General features: G+C 35.1%; 3 protein-coding genes across 4 annotated transcripts; all 3 read right to left on the reverse strand.

Moving 5' to 3' along the window:
• Window positions 1-1,374: 1,374 nt before the first annotated feature.
• Window positions 1,375-2,406, reverse strand: LOC128546931 (uncharacterized). The gene is made up of 2 exons (XM_053518344.1): window positions 2,041-2,406; window positions 1,375-1,653 (listed from the first exon to the last, which is right to left on the reverse strand). Exons 1-2 carry the CDS (start codon window positions 2,375-2,377, stop codon window positions 1,391-1,393), a joined length of 600 nt encoding a protein of 199 aa, XP_053374319.1. The 5' UTR covers window positions 2,378-2,406; the 3' UTR covers window positions 1,375-1,390.
• A 3,678-nt stretch (window positions 2,407-6,084) lies between these two features.
• Window positions 6,085-21,390, reverse strand: LOC123531539 (complement C1q and tumor necrosis factor-related protein 9A-like). Of its 2 annotated transcripts, none has more exons than XM_053517736.1 (2): window positions 20,913-21,387; window positions 6,085-6,814 (listed from the first exon to the last, which is right to left on the reverse strand). In XM_053517736.1, exons 1-2 carry the CDS (start codon window positions 21,157-21,159, stop codon window positions 6,426-6,428), a joined length of 636 nt encoding a protein of 211 aa, XP_053373711.1. In that variant the 5' UTR covers window positions 21,160-21,387; the 3' UTR covers window positions 6,085-6,425. The 2 variants fall into 2 exon arrangements, with proteins under 2 accessions (XP_053373711.1, XP_045168531.2); XM_045312596.2 differs by lacking the exon at window positions 6,085-6,814 and adding an exon at window positions 18,807-19,680 and having other exon boundaries at window positions 20,913-21,390.
• On the reverse strand, window positions 10,356-12,123 carry LOC128546664 (heavy metal-binding protein HIP-like). The gene is made up of 2 exons (XM_053517735.1): window positions 11,747-12,123; window positions 10,356-11,393 (listed from the first exon to the last, which is right to left on the reverse strand). Exons 1-2 carry the CDS (start codon window positions 12,021-12,023, stop codon window positions 10,957-10,959), a joined length of 714 nt encoding a protein of 237 aa, XP_053373710.1. The 5' UTR covers window positions 12,024-12,123; the 3' UTR covers window positions 10,356-10,956.
• Window positions 21,391-22,570: the final 1,180 nt, after the last annotated feature.

Raw genomic sequence — 22,570 nt, forward strand, 5'->3', positions numbered from 1 at the left:
TTCATTTTCTAAGATCATCGACATCATCGAAAAAGATTACTCACACCCAGACTGAAAATCATGATGATATACTTGTATCACCACTCTATGTCATAAATCGCAATAACCATTTGACTAATTATAGACAATGTTTTTCTCTTTAGAATCAAATAAAAAGATGTATCTCTAAGAATATTAGTTATCGCCCACAATGTTCCTCGCAAACTTTCTACGCATTATCGACCAATCTATGCACATCGGTACATATTGCATACAAAGGGAGAATTGTTTTTTTCAGTTTCCAGTATTTATCCTTTTGTTTTTTTCTCCATGTTTACATTCAGGCTAATTGGAAGAACACGAAGCAAACGTGTTTTAATGTTTCTGACTTAGCACGAAAACAGTATGTTTTTGTAGAGGGACCCGTCTATTTATTAACCATTTCCATGCTAAATTTCTATAATGAACTTGTCCATCTTTCAGTTTGGACAGTAGCATTAACTGTTGAATAGGGTACATACAAAAAAGGTACTGACTGAATGGCGAACAGTGTAGATCATGATCAGACTGCACGGTTGTGCAGGCTGATCGTGATCTAAGCTGGTCGCAAGGCAGGATTAAGCGTGTCTAGCACGGTAAGGCTTAAGATAGTGACAACGCTTGAAAATAAACGATTGACTGACATCTCTACTTAAAACGAATGTATAGATATAGGAATAAGATCGGTAATTCATTACAAAACTGTGCAAATTTTCGCTGCTAGAATGTATTCTGCATGAAATAAGACCGGTTTCAAGATCTTACTCCAATTCTACTTTGAAGGTGGAAACCGAAAGTAGTGATTTAATGTTCGGGCAAGAGAGAGCAAATATGGGTCATGTTAGGGTAGCAGACCATGAAAAATTAAGGGAGGGGGAGGGGGCGGGGCAAGGGGTAAGTGATGATCTATAAGTGCCTATCTATTGTAACGGCAGTAGAGCTTGGTTGTTGTGTGCATCTATTGTTACCGCAATAGTACATATACCTATTTGTTGTGTTTATCTATTGTCACGGCATTAGTGCCTATTTGTTGCGTCTAATAAAACGGCAATATAGTACCCATTTGTTGCGTGCATCTTTTGTCATGGCAATAGTGTTTGCCTCTTCACGGATATAAGGGCAAATATAATAAACGGAAACATAAGAAAATCATTCAACCCTGGTTAATATCTGAAATATTATTTATATTCTGTATTCATTTACAGATAATAACTGTCAGATATTTGGAAACCTGAGAACGTAGACCAGGTATTTCCGTACACCATTGTGCCAACATTAAGGTATGACGAACCCAGACTTCGTCTCCAGCACTAAGCTGAAGGACCACACTATTGGTGCCTTTGCTCGTGTGCGGTATCATATGAATACATCTTCACCATCTTACTCCTTTCTTGACTATCTCAGACTCGAGTGCCTTACCGGAGTGGCTCATAATACTCGCAAAGAAATAGAAAGTGGCATTGGTTGGTGCAGTAAATACGCCAGTGTTTGGAGAGTAGTGCTGTCCAACGTTCGTCACGATTGCGTCAAAAACTATTGGTTGGTTGTTGCCAAGGTTCGTCATGTGTTTTTGATAGTTGGGGGTGAAAGCTACTCTTTGGTTTTCTGTGTATTCATTCAATGGATCAAGCAATACTGAAAAATAAAAGAAATGCGTTTCACAAGTTCGAATTTATTTTGGAAAAGTTAGATCGCTTAGCGCCGAAATTGCAAAGCGTTTTTAAAAAAATACGCTTCTTTTTCTGATGATACGGACTGCACTATTTGCAAGACAAATCAAACCTAAGTGAATGTTGTATTCAAATCTCAATCAAATGCTACGATGTGATGAAAAAAGCCGTAAAATTTGAACGTATGTTTTACTGGGTTTAAAGTCAATTCGTCTTTAATATATTTTTAATATATGTACTAGTACTAATCTGTAATCCTAAATTAACTGAAAACATTTGAATATACGAGATGACTTGCTTTAACAGAACAATTTTCAGCAATGAAGTTAAGGAACATTAATTTCATACTCACGTCTTTTGTGTCGTGGAGACATATTTGCAGTGCTAGCATTATGGCTTGTGTGATGTTCTATTTTCCCTTTGAGAGAATGAATTTCCTTGTTTAGTTCTTTGTTGTCATTTTCTACGCGCAACACCGTTTCTTTCAACTGCAAAATATCATGGCGTTGCTCAGCTAAGATGGCTAATAATTTCTGTGTATCTGGATCATCTGAGAAGCTTGACACAGGAAACAAAACTAAACTGACAAATAAACATGCGATGCCGTAAATTAATTCCATCTTGCAAAATACTGGCAAAACAAGTTTGAGAAATGTTGGCAATAAATGCACTGACCGATAGTTGAACATTAATTTTAACTTTACATGAAGATATAAGATAACGAATTGGGTTAAGGTTAAAAGTATGTCAGTCTTTTACATGTGAATGATAAAACTTTTAGCTCAAAATTAGTGATAGTTTATAGTTTCATAAATATAAAATAGAAAAAGAGTTTTTTAGGCTTCTGCTTAACCTGATAGGGAGCAAAATATAGTCTAACCTTATTAAGCTTTTATTTTGTTTTTTGATCATTTTGTTTTTTGGCAACAAGCTATGTGTGCGCAATTATTACGTTCTTTGTACTGGCAAGTAAGACACGTCGCAATCTGACTAACGTACTTGATCTTCTAAACGAAGATCTAAGAATGACCCATTCACAATTGTCTTCTGTATATTTCAAATTTCCGGTATTGCTATTTTTATTTTCGCAAATCTATTTTCATTTGAGCCAATCAGACGATTTGTTTCAACAAGCATTTGGCTGAACCATCTAAATAGCATCGAATATCAAAGGGTGAAAAAATGTGCAGCCATTCCGGGGCTCGAACCCGAAACCTTTCGCTTAAAGGGCGAGTGCCCTACCGACTGAGCTAACCTTCTGATACCTTACGTGACCAAGTCCGTACCATGACAAATGATTTCTCTCAAATCACAAGGGCGTAGTCGCGATATGGTCGTCATAAGAATTTTAAATAAATAAAAACCCAAGCTAAATATAAATTTTTAAACTTCTATACTTTCACATACAAAATGTTGTAAGTAAGGCTCTAATTTGCTAGCGAAATGGTAGTCAGAACGAAGTTATCAATAGCACGTCTTCAGACCATAAGCGTAACGTATTTGGAGATGTATTTTAGTCAGACTGGACACGACGCCATCGACATCACATTGTTAATTTTCTACGCTACAAGTTTTCGAGTAAATCCGAGAAATCTAGACCTTATCTTTTATCTTTTCAAAAGCAGACATACTGTATCAATCGAACCGATTATAAACCCCTAAAATTGACGAAACGAGGGTCAAATGATGTAATCAAACAACGAAACATAAAATTACGGATTTTGAACGTTACGTGGAAAAAATACCGATTTCGTCCATTTTCGTCTAAAAGCTTCATAGCTGTGACAAAATGTTGTAATTTAGACTCTTTCTTAATTCTTTATAAAGACTAAGTACATCAAAATGATTACTTACTGGCTCATGGCAAGCTATTGTGATCAGGCTGTGTCCGTTGTGTGAGCGTGCATCTGTCCGTCCGTCATCAGCATTGTTTCTAAGCGACATCTCTCCCAAATCAATAAATGAAACTTGACAAAAAAAAAAAAAAAAAAAAAAAAAAACTTTGCCTGGATGTTTCTTGGACGGTCCTCTACCAAAGCACTTCAAACGGTAAATCTTGGTTATACATAGGGTCCGTCAGAGCTAGAAGTAGAAAATTTTTATAACGTTATTTCCTCTCTAAACTTCTGGTCCTATTTTGACATAATTGCATACAAATGGTATCTACATAGACTGTTCAAGTTATTATGCATAGTTTAAAATAGATGGCTTCCAGTGTGTGTGTGGGGTTGGGTGGGTGGGGGGGGGGGGGGGGGGGGGGGGGGGGGGGGGGGGGGGGGGGTTCGTGGTCATTATTCTCTGCGCTAATGAATGTCTGTAATGGAAACTTCAAAAAATATTCTTGTATGAAACTGTTGGTCCGATTTTTTGTGTATAATTTTACGCATTTTTGTGTGATCCTCTACCAGGAGTATTTAATTTTTCCGATTCATTAAAACCACAGTCACACATACGGCGCGGATAGCTACGTCCAGCCGCGGATAGAAACCGTATCGATCCGTACCTGAGCCGTACCTTAAAGTAGTAACCCGTATCAATCCGTACTAGTCCGTACGACTCAGGTACGGATCGATACGGATTACTACGTTTCTATCCGTAGCTAAACGTAGCTATCTGCGCCGTATGTGTGACTGTGGTTTTACATGGCCACCTTTGAGCTTTGTTACATTTCCTATAATGTGTTTAGAGGAATCTTTAAGAATCTTTTTTGTGTGAAATACCTCGTTTGATTTTAAAATAATTTCACATAAATCGTTCGTGTGTGACCTTCGACAAATATTGTTCAAATTATTCTCATTCGTCAAAACATGGCGGCCAGAGGGCGTTGTCACTTTTCTTTATATGTATAAATTTAAAACTTAAACAATGTTATTGTCAGAAATAGCAGGCCCAGCATTAAAACAATTTGACACAATTGTTTCATGGGTGTTTTTACGAAAAGAGTACAAGTTATCCAGTTTCGTCAAAAAAAAAAAAACAAAAAAAAAAACGGCCGTTGCGGTGTGTGGAAACCTTTCCCTTTATGTATCTAGTGGATAAATCTTCTTGTTTAAAATGTAGTTTGGGAAAAATCAGCTTTTTTGATATTGTCATGTCCCATATATCACATCATTATCCCCAACTTCTTTCTCTAACCCTCTAACCCTAACACACACACTTTACATTACCTGCACATACCTATTAAAAAGATACTTTTAAACTATTTCGGTACCATAAATAATTTCAACAGCTCAAAATCCGCACTGTTTCCGACTATTTTTATGGACATTTGGTAGTAATTTGTTCAAAGTAGGTCATGATTGGACTCGTAGGGCTGTCCTAGCATAATTGCAAGCACACTATCTGGGTCCCTAAAATCGTCTCAAAACTCAAATTCCGCACAGGATCTGACTTGTGCAGAAATGACGATTTTAAAAAATACTGTTCTGAGCCGTTTCGAAAGATGTTTTTCAAAGTAGGTCACCGCCTGGGCTTCTAGGACTGTCATAACATGAATTGCAAGTAAAACCGGGCCCCCGAAATCATACAAAACTCCATCTTCGCACAGGTCCCACCAGCGAAGAAATGACGGTTTTAAGGATACCGTTCAATGCTGTTTCGGTAGTTACTTTTCAAATTAGTCACTGCTTGGAATTATAAGACTGCCATAGCATGAATTGCAAGCAAAATATCTGGGTGCCCTAAAATCATTAAAACTCAAAATTTGTACAGGATCCGACTTGTTCAGAAATGACAAATTTTAAGAGTACCGTTCCGTTATTTCTTTTTTAAAGGAGGTCACTGCTTCGGCTTCTAGAACTGTCCTAGCATGAACTGCAAGCAAAATATCCAGGCCCGCAAACTCTAATTCCGCAAAGGTTTCGACATGAAATGATGATTTTCAAGGGTACCTTTAAGTTAAGTGGTATTGAAGTACATTGAAAAGATGCGTACAATTCGTCTGGGAACAATGACGTTTTGTTCACATGACGAAATAATTCCACCCAATGCTGGCGTAATATTTGTGAAGGCTCAAATATATATCAGTGTTTGGTTTAAAAAGTCATGATTATACAAAACGCCTGTATTTATTACGCATTTATCGAAAGGAATCGGTCAATTCGAGGGTTTCTGATAAAGAATATGTTGATCTCATGGAACTTTTTGGTCAACGTCAATTACCACATTTCATATATTGCAAATACAAAAAATACTGTCTATGCAATATTTTTTTCTACCGCTTTACATCATAAAGGACTGAGGCACATGTTTTACAAAAAACTTTTGTTTTACTAAAATCACCTAAAGTTTGGTTTCTTTGGAAATAAAAAAAACTTTCATATAAGAAACAATATATTAAAACATGCACATGTCAGGAGTTTTCTGATGATATGATTATTACTTGTGCATATATTTACAAAAAACATTTACTCTTCAATTATAAAAGGTAATCAAACTCGCATGAATCATTAGTCTCCAATCACATTTTACCATGGTGGAATATCCCGCATATCTCCTAGTTCACTAATTTGAATTTGGTGCAGGATAACCTAAACTTTGACATGGTTCTGTAATTTACTAAATGAGTGTTTGAAAACATGTCAGACACAACGCACGTGAAGTACGCTATCTTCCTTCGCTTTATAGATATGTAGCTATTTGTTTCCTCATTAAACCAAGGAATCACAGCACCGTTATTGTGTGAATCTCGACCATTGAGACTATAATCTTTCAAAAACGGAAAAATGAATAACATTGTTAAATTTGAAAACCGGAAAATGTAGACCAGTTGGAACCATGCACATTTTCGCCATTTGTTCTCATATTTCTAACCCAAACTTCATCAGAGGCGATCAGCTGTAAAACAACCCCACTCGTTCCCTGATCGTGAAATTTGCCTTGCGAATATAGTCTCACCATAGATTCTCCATTTTTAACAATTTCGGTTTCCACATATTGTCCAGAAAAACTCAGTATGGTTGCGACAAAATAATAGACGCCGTCCTTTGGCGCAGTGAACACCCCAGTAGTTCCTGAATAGGCTTGTCCGATGTTGGTAACGATATTGTCAAAGATGATTGGCTGATTGTGTCCAAGCTTTGTAAGATGAGCGGACAATCCGGCTGTGAAGGCTGGGCGTATGCTATCTGTTTGAGAAAAAACGAAAACATCACTTAGACTTTTCTGCCGATACTTATTCCATTAAATGTGGATTTTTATTTTATATAGAAATGGTTTTACAATGAAAAATTCGACCGTGTGACCATATTTAATATCTCCGCATGTGAAAAATGTCTAGATTGTTTTTCAAAGATGTATTATCTAAAAAAATCATGAAACAAATGACGATTGAGTAAAGTTGTTCCTCTCCAAATATAGTTAAATGTATCATCAGCTGTATTGTATACTTTGTTAAAAAGAAAGGATATAGATGGCGAATAGATCATTATAAATGTTTTATTAATTTAAAAAACAGAAATATGTAATTATTTGCATGTCGTAGACCTAGTGCACTGAAATATGCAGAACTTCTTGTCAGTAGAGATACTCGGGTTTAGTAGATGTAACAGACGCAGATGTACGCATTAACACAGTATTATTGAAAGTGATACATTTACGAGTACAAATACAGGGAAATCTTTCAAAATGTTTTCGATGGAAACTACACGTCTAGTGATGTTATTTATTTAATTACATGTAAAAGGTGTAAAGTACAATATGTCGGTCAAACGCATCAACTTGCGTCGAGACGTATGATCAGTCATAAATTTGATATCAGCAGTATATGTGACCCAAGTTTTTTCATCAAATGTTGCATGTTTGATACAGATACATAGGCTTTCTGTATATTCTTTACACTATAAGATGAATAAATTAGCACATAAACATTTAAATAGAGTAGTATTTACTTACAACTTTGTACACTTTTTGAAAATGTTGCATTATCTTTTATTAATTTATTGTCATCCACCCCTCTCTCTCTCTCTCTCTCTCTCTCTCTCTCTCTCTCTCTCTCTCTCTCTCTCTCTCTCTATATATATATACATTGTATATATAAAGCAAGGATGAATAACAAAGTTTGGCTTAATCAAGGCATTATGATTTCTTTTCTTTCACTGTAGAATCTCTGTTACCTTTAAAAATTTTGTATTTGAATCCTCAATAATTAACTGTAATATTCACTTCTTTGAATGCTATTTCCGGCCGATCTCTGTGCTATCATTTTATGCAGTTAATTGATGACGAGTGAATGTGTATTATCTAAATGATAACGTCTACAACTATTTACATTGAAGAATTGTGTAATAATGTATAGTATTTGAATACACATAGACGTATTATTTCATGATGCACTTTTATGAGCCATTTGTGGCGTATGACCGTTGACGTCAATTCCGTATTTCATTATATCATTGTGTATTTCATATACTTGTCAAATGTAGAAGCTTATTAAAGTGAAATCTGTTTTGACAAAACTGTGTTGGTTTATGAATTTAAAATATCATATCGGTTTTAGTTCGGAATTTATCCAAAGGGGTAAGGCCCTTTCTTGTTTTGCTGTATGGAATATTTCATATGCATTCATATATCAATCATATGTATCGCTTTCATTCCAATATGTTTGAGATATATATTATTATATTTGAACAGTGTTGAAATGAAATTAAATATTGGTGCACGATTTACATTCAAAATTGTATGTATCTGTTTGTTTATGATCCATTTTTAGGCACTAAGTTTGTCTTGTCTTTATGTCATTTATTCTTTTGTACTCTTAACAGACTTACCTTTCTTCTTTAAAGTGTTTTCGTGCTCTGCTTTAAGACGACTGAATTCTTCCACTGTCCCTTTGTTACACTAGTCTTCGCGTCGTTCATCTCGTTCTTCATATTTCCACAGCAAATCCATTCTCACCATTTTTCTCTAACATTTGTTCTTCATAGTGAAATTTCGAGCAGGTACATTGTGGTTCATTTGCACTCACTTCCAATGATGTAACAAAAGCAATCACAAGCAATATAATTTCTGTGTTCATTTTGATTTTTCCGTTCTTTCTCCGAGACTCCCAAAATATGTTTTGATGATTATTCAGTTGTGGCAGCGATAGTCGTCACGATATTTACGAAAATAATTTTATCTATAAATATATTTATTTTGAAAATGCGCCATTTGAAAGCGGATATATTTCCGTTCCTGTGTTCCGAATATCATCACGAGCTGAAATGGTGCCGAAAATCATGAGGAAAGTAGCGAGCCATGTTAAAACATACACGATTCTTGGTACATTTCCAAATTAATTAAGCATCAGGTAATAACACTACAGTAACTGTGTTTTAGAAGGCATCCACATCAAATTAAGCGAATCCATTACAGCAGCAATGGATGTGTCGTTTTCTTTTTATCGTAAATTATTGTTATATCTTGGATAAGTATAGAACTCGTTCTATTTTCCTACTTATTAGCTGTCAAGCATAAATAAGAAAGTTTGACAGAAAACGCTGCTGTTTTATTAACATAGATTCGTTGAAAATTTCCGAGTATTCCAGAAATTCAAACACGAAACATGGGTTGGTTTCTACGCTGAGATTATCCAGTTGTCTAATAAGAACAGTAAAGAATGCTTGGTATCATTAAGCATTCCTACAATGTCCTACTTACACATAATCATTCCTTTTTAATTGCCAATGATGTAAATGTTTATTAAAATTATTTTTCAAGTGCATCAAAATTATTGGACTTAAATTAAAAAGTTTTTTTACAGCTAGTTAATTAACAAATTTGATGCGGTCGTAAAATTTTGGGCTTAAGGGGCATATGCAGGTTTTCGATAACTGAATAAAATATGACTTGCACATTTCCAAATACCTGACTGACTGCTATATGTACGCATAAGTGTAGTATGAAATTGAAACTCTGCTTACTTCGTATGAAAAAAGAAACTGCTACTAAATAAAAGAAAATTTTAAAAAACTATCTGTCAATAATTAAAGATGTGTAATTAAATATAAAATCATGATATTCGTTTTCCAAGATCATCGACATGGAAACAGATTACTCACACTCAGATTGAAAATCATGATGACATACTTGTACCACCACTTTTTATGTTCGGTTCAAATTGCGATTCCAGAAAGGAAATGGAACCTGTAATGTCATAAATCGCAATAGCCATTTGACTAATATAGACAAGTTTTTTTGGGGCAGTGCCCCCAGATCTAACAAATCGTCTTTCAATTTACTTGTTCTCTTTAGAATCAAACAAAAAGATGCAAGAATATTAGTTATCGCCCACAATGTTCCCCGCAAACTTTCTACGCATTATCAACCAATATATGCGCATCGGGGCATATTGCGTACAAAGGGAGAATAGTTTGTTTTAGATTCCAGTATTAATCCTATTGCTTTTTTTCTCCGTGTTTACATTCAGGCTAATTGGAAGAACACGAAGCACACGTGTTGGAATGTTTCTGGCTACAGCACGAAAACAGTATGTTTTTGTAGAGGTAATCGTCTATATATTAATCATTTCCATGCTAAATTTCTATAATGAACTTGTCCATCTTTCAATTTGGACAGTAGCATTAATTGTTGAATAGGGTACATACAAAAAGGTACTGACTGAATGGCGAACAGTGTAGATCATGATCAGACTGCACGGTTGTGCAGGCTGATCGTGATCTAAGCTGGTCGCAAGGCAGGATTAAGCGTGTCTAGCATGGTAAGGGTTAAGATAGTGACAACGCTTGAAAATAAACGATTGACTGACATCTCTACTAAAAACGAATGTACTGATATAGGAATAAGATTGGTAATTCATTACAAAAATGTGCAAATTTTTGCTGCTAGAATGTATTCTGCATGAAATAAGACCGGTTTCAAGATTTTACTCCAATTTTACTTTGAAGGTCGAAACCGAAAGTAGTGATTTAATGTTCGGGCAAGAGAGAGCAAATATGCATCATTTTTAGGGTAGCATAACATGAAAAGTAGGTGCAGGAAAAAGTGATGATCTATCTATTGTAACGGCAGTAGAGCTTAATTGTTGTGTGCGTCTATTGATACGACAATAGTAATATACCTATTTGTTCTGTTTATCTATTGTAACGACAGTAGTGCCTGTTTGTTATGTCTATCTAATAAAACGGCAATAGTACCCATTTGTTGCGTGCATCTTTTGTCACGGCATTAGTGTCTGTCTCTTCACGGATACAAGCGCAAATATGATAAGCATAAGAAAATCATTCAACTCTGTTTAATATCTGCAAGATTATTTATATTCTGTATTCATTTACAGATAATAACTGTCAGATATTTGGAAACCCGAGAACGTGGACCAGGTATTCCCGTATACCATTGAGCCAATAGTAAGGGTATGACGAACCCAGACTTCATCTCCAGCACTAAGCTGAAGGACAACACTGTTGGTGCCTTGTTCGTGCGCGGTATCATATGAATACATCATCACCATTCTTACTCCATTCTTGACTATCTCAGATTCGAGTACCTTACCGGAATGACTCATAATACTCGCAAAGAAATAGTAAGTGGCGTTGGTTGGTGCAGTAAACACACCAGTGTTTGGAGAGTAGTGCTGTCCAACGTTCGTCACGATTGCGTCAAAAACTATTGGTTGGTTGTTGCCAAGGTTCGTCATGTGTTTGGACAGTTTGGCGGTGAAAGCTACTCTTTGGTTTTCTGTGTATTCATTCAGTGGATCAAGCAGTACTGAAAAATAAAAGAAATGCATTTCACAAGGTTCGAATTTATTTTTTATAAGTTAGATCACTTAGCGTCGAAATTGCACAGCGTTTTCATAAATGTATGCAAGATAAAACAAACCTTTGTGAATTTTATACTTAAATCTCAATCAAATGCTACGATGTGATGAACAAAGCCGTTTGAATGTATGTTTTACTCGGTTTAAAGTCATATCGTCTTTATTATATTTCTTAATATATGTACTAGTACTAATCTGGAATCCTACCTTAACTGAAAACTTTTGAACATAAAAGGAACTGACTTGTTTTAACAGAACAATATTCAGCGATGAAGTTATGAAACATTAATTTCATACTTACGCCTTTTGTGTCGTGGAGACATATTTGCAATTTTTAGAGTGTTAGCATTATGCTTCGTGTGGTGTTCTGTTTTCTCTTTGAGATGATGAATTTCGTTCTTTAGTTCTTTGTTGTCATTTTCTACGCGCAACACCGTTTCTTTCAACTGCAAAATCTCATTGCGTTGCCCAGCTAAGATGGCTAATATTTTCTGCGTATCTGGATCGTCTGAGAAGCTTGATACAGGAACCACAACTAAACTGACAAGTAAACATGCGATGACGTAAATTAATTCCATTTTGCTAAATACTGGCAAAACAAGTTTGAGAATAAATGCACTGCCCGATAGTTGAACATAAATTCTAACTTTACATGAAGATAGAAGATAACGAATGAGGTTCAGGTTAAAAGTATGTCAGTCTTTAGATGTGAATGATAAAATTATTTGATCAAAATTAATGATTAGTTTCTTAAATTCAAAATAAAATAAGTTTCTTATCTTCTGTTTAACTTGATAGATAGCAAAATATAGTGTAACTTCAAATGCTTTTATGTTGTCTTTAGGTCATTAAGTTTGTAGTCAATGAGCTATGTGAGCAAATATTACGTTCTTTGCATTGGCAAGTAAGACACGACACCTTCGACATTACATTGTTAATTTTCCACGCTACAATTTTTCGGGCAAATCCGGGAAATCTACCCAGTTATTTATCTTTTATAAAGCAATCATACTTTATCCACCGAACCAATTACAAACCCGAAAAAATGACAAAAAGTGGGTCAAATTATGAAATAAAACGACGAAACACACAATTTTGGATCTTGGACGTTACGCGGAAAAATTGCCAATTTCCGGATATAAATGTTTTCGTCTAAAAATATCATAGCTGTGGCAAAATATTGTAATTTAGACACTTTCTTAAGCCGTTATAAAAACAAAGTACATCTGAGTGATTAGTTATTAGCTTATGGACGCTGTGTCCGTCGTGCAACTCCTTTTGCTTTTTAAATTACCACATTTGGTTTGAAAATTCAAAGTAAATAATTATTCTGCAGGAGCAACAGTGGTGTCACCACCTCGGTCAGTTTCAGATCATTTTGGTCAGTCTTTGATCATTTTAGAGTAAAACTTAAATGCACTGTGACACCTGTGAAATGATTATTGTTTTCAATCAGCCAACCTAATCATTACATTTTGACAGACTTGAAAGATAAAAATATTTTCTTGTTTAAAAGTGGTTTCTCGATCGTGTTGCGTCCTTGTTGCGTGAGTTCCGGATCACATGGATTGAAAAAAATATGAATTTTCTTCGCATTCCAGCGATCTGTAAAAGTTATATTTTGGTATGTTATTTCTCTTATTGAAACAAAATTTCATGCTAAGAACTAAATGACTATCTTCGTCATGTAAGTGTAAACAGTGCTGTGATCCGGAACCCATATGATCCGGAACTGACCAACCAACTGTACGTAACCTACTTTCGATTTCAAAAACTTAATAAAAAGAAAGTCATTTTTTTCTCATCTTAATTCGATTTATTTATTGACTAAAATTAAATATCTGTTGTCTGGACTTAAGTTTTAATTTTCGTATAAACGGGCATTTTTTCTATGTGACCGAAAACTATAAAGTGTATGGTTGCGCGAAATAGAGATAGCCACTAAGACAAAAAAGGCATGTTAGCTAAAAGGACAAATAGGACGGAAAGGAATCATGAACGTGCGCTGCGTTTCCTGCTATTTGTTTCTGTAACATCATTTTAGCTGATCAGTTTCTTCCTTACTCGACAATGTCCGAAAAATCTATCCGAAAATCGATACAAATTCGTCAACGTGCTGTTCAGTTTCGCCAACCTAATCAACGGCTTTGGGCTATTTTAGAAGAATGGATCATGACAAGTAATTACCTGTAACAATAAAATCAAGATGTCTCTTACCTCTGCAATTAGAACTTCCACTCCTCACTCGAGTTTTGTAACCCGCTTTACAAATACTTTTGGCGCGATCACAAAACGTGCTACCGGTTACAATGCGCATGCTCTCATAATTCCGAAGAAGTCCAAATTTATACGATGTAAGGGAAGCAACTCGTATAGTAGACATGGACTTTGGACACATTTTGTTGTCGATCTTTATGTCGAAAAAATAAATACCAGTTTAAATTGTAGCTTTCCTCATAAAGATTGTCCATGAAGTCCAAGTGTAAAGGTTTATGTGGTGCAGCCCTTAAACCAAAAAAAACACATAAACCTGGAATAGACCGCAGTCCATTCCCCACGAACCTGAAATGTTGGCGCGTGCGTGCATTCGTCCGTCCGTTGTCAACATTTTTAAGCGACATCTCTTCCAAAATCACCAAATAGATTTTGAAGAAATCTGGCCTGGATGTTTCTTGGACAGTCCTCTACTAAATCATTTCAAACGGTTTATCTTGGTTGTACATAGGAGCCGCCAGAGCTAGAAGTAGAAACATCTTATAACGACATTTCTTCTCAAAACTGCTGGTCCTATTTTGACATAATTGCATACAAACGGTCCTTATGTTAACATCTACAAAGATTGATCAAATTATTCCGAATTGTCAAAAACATAGCCGGCAGGGGGCGTGGTCATTTTTCTCTACACTAATGCATGTATATAGTGGAAACTTCAAAAAATATTCTTGTGTGAATCTGCTGGTCCGCTTTTTATATAATTTTACACAAATGGTTTTGTGTGACCCTCTACCAGGATTATTTAGATTATTCCGATTCATTTAAGAACATGACCACCTGAGGGCATTGTTACTTTTCATAGAATGTAATTAGAGGAAACTTTAAAAAAACTCTTTGTGTGAAACGATTTTTCCGATTTTAAAATAATCTCACAAAAATCGTTCTTCTGTGACCTTCTTCAAAGATTGTTCGAATTATTCTGATTCGTTAAAACATAACGGTCAGAGGGCCAGAGGGCGTTGTTACTTTTCTTTATATGGATAAATAAGAAACTTTAACAATGATCTTGTCAGAAATAGCAGGCCCAACTTTAAAACAATTTTACACAAAGGTCTCTTGGCTGATTTTTAATAAAAACAAACAAAAGACAAGAAAAAAAAAAATAAAAATAAAAAATAAATAAATAAAAACGGCCGCTGGGATGTGTAGTCATTTATAGCCCTATATGTATCTAGTGGAAAAGTCATCTTGTTTGTAAAAATGGAAAAACCTTCTTGTTTGATATTGTCATATCACATCATCCCCATCCCCCACCCCCACCCCCTACCCCAGTACACTCACTACACATTACCTGCACACATTTGTCTAAAGGATATTTTTAAAATAACCACAAAAAACTCGAAATCCGCACATGTTACGACTATTTTTATGGGTACCGTTTCGGGCTGTTTTGATAGTAATTTGTTCAAAAGAGGTCATGCTTGGGCTCCTAGGAATGAAGCATAAATCCCGACCTGTGCAGAAATGACGATTTTAAGGGTACCAGTAAGGGCCGTTTCAAAGTAGGTTACTGCTTGGGCTTCTAGGACTGACCTAGCATGAATTGTAAGCATAATATCCGGATCCCCAAAATCATCCCAAGACTCAAATTTCGCACAAAATCCTCCCTGTGCATGAATTTCAAATTTTAAGGGTACCGTTCCGGTACATATTCTTCGAAGTAGGTCAATATTGTGCTTCTATGACAGTCCTAGCATGAATTGCAAGCAAATATAAGGTTCCCTAAAATCATCTAAAAACTCGAATTTCGCACAGGTCCATAACAATTTTTCAGGGTATCGTTCCAGGGCCGTTTCGGCAGTTTCTTGTTAGAGTAGGTCACTGCTCGGGCTTCTAGACTATCCTAGCATGAATTGCAAGCAAAATATCCGGGTCCCCAAAATCATCCTAAACTCGAATTTAGCACAGGATCCCTGCTGTGCAGAAATGATCATTTTTAAGGGTACCGTTCAAGTAGTTATTTTTTAAGTGGGTCACTGCTTGGGCTTCTAGTACTGTCCTAGCATGAATTGCAAGCAAATATAAGGTTTCCCATGAAATCATCCAAAAACCCCAATTTCGCACAGGTTCCGACCTGCGCAGAAATGATGATTTTAAGGGTACCGTTCCATGCTGTTTCGGTAGTTATTTTTCAAATAAGTCACTGATTATAGGAATGTCCTAGCATGAATTGCAAGCAAAATATTTGGGTGCCTAGAGTCATCTCAAAACTCAAATTTCGCACAGGATCCGACCTGTGCAGAAATGACAAATTTTAAGGCTACCGTTCCGGTAGTTATTTTTCGAAGCAGGTCACTGCTTGAGCTTCTAGGACTGTCCTAACATGAATTGCAAGCAAAATATCCGGGTCTGCAAAATCAACCTAGAAGTCGAATTTCGCCCAGATCCCGTCATGTGCAGAAATGACGATTTTAAGTGTACCACTCCGGTACACTAATTATTTTTCATAGTAGGTCACTTCTGCGGCTTCTAGGACTGTCCTAGCATGAATTCCAAGCAAAGTATTCGGGCCCGCAAACTCATCCTAAAACTCGAATTCCGCAAAGGTTTCGACCTGTGCAGAAATGATGTATTTTAAGGGTACCGTTTCACGTCGTTCAAAGGAGGTCACTGCTTAGGCTTCTGTGACTGTCCTACCATAAATTGCAAGCAAAGAATTCGATTCTCAAAACTCATTCCAATACGTCCCTACTTTTGCAGAAATGACGATTTTAAGGGTACCGTTTCATGCCGTTTCGGTAGGTATTTTTCAAAGTAGGTCTTCCAAGCAGAACTCGCAAGGATATTGCGTTACGTTTCATGGGAATGTTACCAATTGAAAGTGAAATAGGCAAAGGGAAATTATTATTTTTTGGAGTGTCTAACCTTGATAACACAAAGCGCGTTAAATTACTATTCATTCAAAAACTGGAAAATATGTCAATAATCCGCGTCAAGCACTTGGTTTCATGCCAGATTTCTGCCAATTATTCGGTAAATGTAATCTGACCAATATAACTTCACAAACTTTCGATTTGACGCTACGTTTCCAAAACAGAATATATGGAAAGATATAGTAAAAAATCAAGTAGCCTTAAAGAGAAAGGCAATGTTGTTCTTATATTAATTCCGTCTGCTAGAATTTCTTAAGTCATTTAAAAAGGTGAAAAAATTTACCAAATCGGCTTAAAAATGAGAAAGTTATGAGCATTTAAGTTTTGATCAAAATTGTAGCCATTTTGTTTCCATAGCAACAAAAACAAAATGGCGGATTTATTGAATTTCTAGATACATATTTGAATTGTATTTACTTAATTATGCAAATTGATTTCTCTACTTTTTCCATTTATAATGAAAGAAATTACCATGTTTTACATATTACACACAAGAAAGATATGAAATTGACCTATTTAAAAAGGTTATTTGCTAAATAAAGAAATCAGCAGTGTGTAAATGACGTCATAAACACACTAAAATGGCTGGCTCCATGATCAGCCATTTTCTTAAATTTCAAATTTCCATATCTTTTTTCAATAGTGGTCCGATTTTAAAAATTCTTTCAGCGTTATGAAAGGCTTGAGGATGGCTTTCACATAAAATTAACTTTATTTTCAGGCTTACCTTACCCTTTAAACTGAATCTAGATTTTTGTATCTGCGCAGCATGCAATGCTAGCCTTAATGAATTTTATCAGATTCAGAATAAAATAATGATGCCCTGTAGCATATCACTTACCTTACTGTAGGACGGCGGTACTTCTATACTAAGTATGTTATTTTCTAGAAAATATACAATTATCTGTGTTGAATGCAAATTAGATACTGAATGTATTGTTGAACATTTGCGCATGTTTTGTTCACAAAAAAGTCATATGAGTAATAGTTTATCGTTTATGGCTAACGTTACACAAATTATTAGGTAACGTAAATTATAGATGTTTGTGCAAAGAACCTACGGGACTAGATAATTGAAATGATATCAGGATTCATTTCATTCGAAATGGGCGACTTTTAGCGAGTAAAATGTTTCAAGTCCACCTTAAGGCACTGACATACAATGGCGAAAAGACTCTTGATTATAAATTGCACATATAAAATTGACGGAGGTTGTTGCGACTGTTCCGGGAATACTTAAAAGCATCAATACATAAAAATATACTAACTGACTTTATAAGTTACACAAATATGTTCTATATATATGTATATCACGATGTGTTAATTACATCCGGAAGTGTCAAATGTTGTAAATCATATTTGTATGTAGTACACTGGAGTATAATGTAACTACTATTTACATTATAAAATCCTACTATTGATCTTGTATTTTGATTTTGCAAGATCATATCTAAAAGGAGTTAATATACGTGTTAAATTTGAATAAATACATTATTCTTAGATTTTCTTTGTTTATCGAATTGTCTTTCTTGTTTACTCTCGTTTCGACCATTATAGACCTCTTTTGGGCAAATCAAATGTACGCATTTATTCGGAAACTTATCTCGCATCTTATTTTCATCAGCTATATTTGCTATCACAAAAATGACCATGAATACTTATTATTCCTGTTTTGACATTAGATAAATTATGCTGGTACTAGTATATAATATTTGCTCATAGGCTGGTTTTATTATATCCACCAATCTTTGATTTTTGTTCTTGTTTATAATTGTATTTAAGGTTGATAGGGTTAGGGTTATATCATGCAAAGTTATAAGTTCTTATGTTTATCCAAATTAAAACTCCATTTCATCCATTTTTTTTCCTTCAGACAAACCTACCCTCTTTGTTGAATGGCATTTAGAGGCAAAATTCAACCTGACATCTACTATTCTAAAGGGAGAATTGAAAAGTCATACATTTCACTTTTTTCAACCAATCCCAAGCCGTGTTTCAATTCCAACCTCTAACCCTTGAAACAGACTATTATTACAATACACCTGTGTGTATGACGCATTTATCGAATGGAATCGGTTAAAGCCCGGGTATCTGATAAAGAATATGTTGATATCATGGAACTTTTTGGTCAACGTCAATTATCACATTTCATATATGGAAAATATAACAATATTTTTTTCTACCGCTTTACACCATAAATGACAGAGGCATATCATGGTTTTACAAACAACTTTTGTCCTACTAAATTCACCTCAAGCTATGTTTCTTTGGAAATAAAAAAAAATCATAAAAGAAGCAATAAATTAAAACATGCACATGTCAGGAGTTTTTCTGCTGGTATTATTGTTATTTTGTGCATGTATTTACAAGAACATTTTACTCTTCAATTTTATAAAGGTAATCAAACTCGCATGCATCATTATTCTCCAATTACATTTTACCATGATGGAATATCCCGCATATCCCCTAGTTCACAAATTTGAACTTTGGTTCACGACAGGATGACCTAAAATTTAACATGATTCTTTAAATGAGTGTTTGAAAACATGTCAGGCACAACGCGCATGAAGTACGATTTTTTCCTCCGATATATAAATATGTAGCTATTTGTTTCCACATTAAACAAGAAATCACAGTTATTGTGTAAATCTCGACCATTGAGACTATTCCTTTCAAAAACTGAATAATAAATAACATTGTCAAATTTGAAAACCGGAAAATGTAGACCAATTGTAGCCATACACATGTTCGCCATTTGTTTTCAGATGTCTAACCCAAACTTCATCAGCGGCGTTCAGGTATAAGACAACCCCACTCGTTCCCTGCTCGTGAGATTTGCCATTGCAGTACATTTTCACCATAGATTCTCCATTTTTAACAATTTCGGTTTCCACATGCTGTCCAGAAAAGCTCATTACAGTTGCAATAAAATAATAGACGCCTTCCTTTGGCACAGTGAACACCCCTGTGGTTCCTGAATAGGCTTGTCCGACGTTGGTCACGATGTTGTCAAAGATGATTGGCTGGTTGTGTCCAAGCTTTGTAAGATGAGCAGACAATCTGGCTGTGAAAGCGGGACGTATGCTATCTGTTTGAGAGACAAAAAATACATCACTTAAATTCTTCTGCCAATACCATTTCCATTAAATTTGGATTTATTTTTGATTTTGAAGTGGTTTTTAAACAAAAATTCGACCTAGTGGCCAGGTCTAATATTTCTGCATGTGAAAAATGGCTAGACGTTTTGAAATATGCATTATCTAAGATTATCATCAAACAAATGACGATTGAGTAAAGTCGTTCCTCTCCAAATATAGTTAAATATATCAACTGAATTGTATACTTTGTTAAAAAAAATGGATATAGATGAAGAATATCATTTTTAGCCAGTGCTTTAGCAACTGGCTATAGCTATAAATCAACTAACAAGTTTCATCCTCGCGTCGTTTGAGTTTTCCTTCTATTTCTATGTAACCGCATCACACAAATATTCTGGACGTGTAAAATATACTCCCATATTTATTTTTTTTTATAAATTTGATATTGTGTGAGTGTGTGAGCAACTGAGGACTACTGTTTTATACCACAAAAACAAGCAGCAACGGATTCTAAAATAATTATGAACTTTATATTCACTTTCGTAATATTCGGAATCACTCTGCTCACTCTGTCTTTTGTATCAGTTTTTCTACATAAACCCACTCTCGCTCATACCTAAAATTCTACTCGTAATGTAACACGCATAAATAAAATCCGGTGCGCTTTGATTGGTTAACAACATGGATGGACGGCGTTTTGATTGGTTTACAGCATAAAGTGGCCCCATATTCCAGGAAAGTCGAAGTTAAACCTAACCCTAACCCGAACCCTAACCCTGAAATATCACTCAATAAGCACTGGCTATCAGTCCTTTCAGGGCTTTGATTTATGATTTGCAGTGTTACGGGATTTCAGAAACGTATATATCTAAATATTTACATGTCTTAGACCTAATGCACTGAAATATGCAGAACTTCTTTTCAGTAGTGATACCCGGTATTATTTTGCAATCCAGTATCCTAAGGCGCACTGCTCTTTTTTTGTCTTGCTGTTTGTAATATTTCATATACATTAATATACTAATCTTCTGTTTTAACATTAAATAATGGTAAAACGGTTTCATTCCAAAATGCTTAAAATATTTAGTAATCCGTCTTTTTAAAATTTAATTTGAAAGAGTTTAAAGGACATATTGCTGCAAATTTAACATTTAAAATTATGTCTATCTGTTTATCCGTCTTTTTTTTCATTTATTTGGTATTGTACTCTCAACAGACTTACCGTTCTTCTTTAAAGTTTTTTCGTGCTCTGCTTTAAGACGACTGAATTCTTCCACTGTCTTCGTTACACTAGTCTTCGCGTCGTTCATCTCGTTCTTCATACTTTCCACAGCAAATTCCATTCTCACCATTTTCTCTAACATTTGCTCCTCATAATGAAACTTCGAGCAAGCACATTGCGGTTCATTTGCACTTGCTTCCAATGATGTAAGAACAGCGATTACTAGTAATATAATTTCAGTGTTCATTTTGGTTTTCCGTTCTTTCTCCGAGGCTTCCAATATATGTTTTGATGATAATTCAGCTGTGGGATGGATAAACGTCACGGTATTTATGAAAATAATTTCATCTAGGAATTTTTTTCAGGGTCGTTTTATAAACAAAATGATGTTTTGTCTAAAACATACGCGATTCTTGGTACATTTCCAAATGAATTAAGCATCAGATAATAACACTACGGTGTTTTAAAAGGCTTCCACATCACACTAAGCGAATCAATTACAGCAACAATGAATGTATTTTTGTTTCATCGTAACTTACTGTTATATCTTGGATAGAGATAGAACTCGTCCTATTTTTTCTGTTATGTAGCTGTCGGAGCATAAATAAGAAGAGAGTTTGACAGATAACGCTACTGTATTATTAACATAGGTTCACTTGAAAATTTCTGAGAACAAATTCAAACACGAAACATGGATTGATTTGTATAGTGGGATTATCCATTTGTCTAAGAACAGTAAAGAATGTTTGCTATTATTGCGTAATCCTAAGATGTCCCTTCTTACACATAATCATTTCTTATCAATTGCCAATTATGTAAATTTTTCATAAAATCCATTTTTTCAAGTGCATCAAAGTTATTGGACTTAAATCAACAAGGCTTTTGACAGCTAGTTAATTAGCAAATTTTGTGTGGTCGTAAAAGTTTGGGCTAAAGTTTTCGATAACTGAATAAAATATAACTTGCACATTTTGTACATAATGGCTGGCTGCTATATGTACATAAGTAGAGTATGAAATTGAAACTCTGCTTACTTTGTATGTAAAGCCCGCCCGCTTAGCTCAATAGGGAGAGCGCAGATATACGGATCGCGGGGTCGTTAGTTCGATCCCCGGGCGGTGCGTATGTTCTCCTTGACGATTTGATAAAACACATTGTGTCTGATATCATTCGTCCTCCACTTCTGATTCATGTGGGAGAACAGGTTTGTACTGGTACAGAATCCAGGTTAGGTTAACTACCCGCCGTTACATAACTAAATACTGTTGAAAAATGGTGTTAAACCCCAAACGAACAATACTTTGTATGGAAAAAGAAGCTGCTACTAAATAACAGAACATTAATAATTAAAAGATGTGTAGTTAAATATAAAAAAAACATGAAAAGATTGAAAAAGAAAACCATGATTACATATCTCCACTTTTTATGTTCTGTTCAAACTGCGATTCCAAAAAGGAAATTGAAACTGGTAATGTCATAAAAACGCCATAACTCTAGCTTATCTTGAGAAGATATTTTACACCATTGGAAAAATGTAGAAAATGTTTTTCGTTTAAGAATCAAACACAAAAATATATCTCTAAGAAGATTAGTTATTGCCCACAATGTTCCTCGCAAACTTTGTATGCATTATCGACCAATCTATGCGCATCGGTACA

Source organism: Mercenaria mercenaria, chromosome 11 (genome assembly GCF_021730395.1).
Source record: "Mercenaria mercenaria strain notata chromosome 11, MADL_Memer_1, whole genome shotgun sequence".
Classification (NCBI taxonomy): Eukaryota; Metazoa; Mollusca; class Bivalvia; order Venerida; family Veneridae; genus Mercenaria; species Mercenaria mercenaria.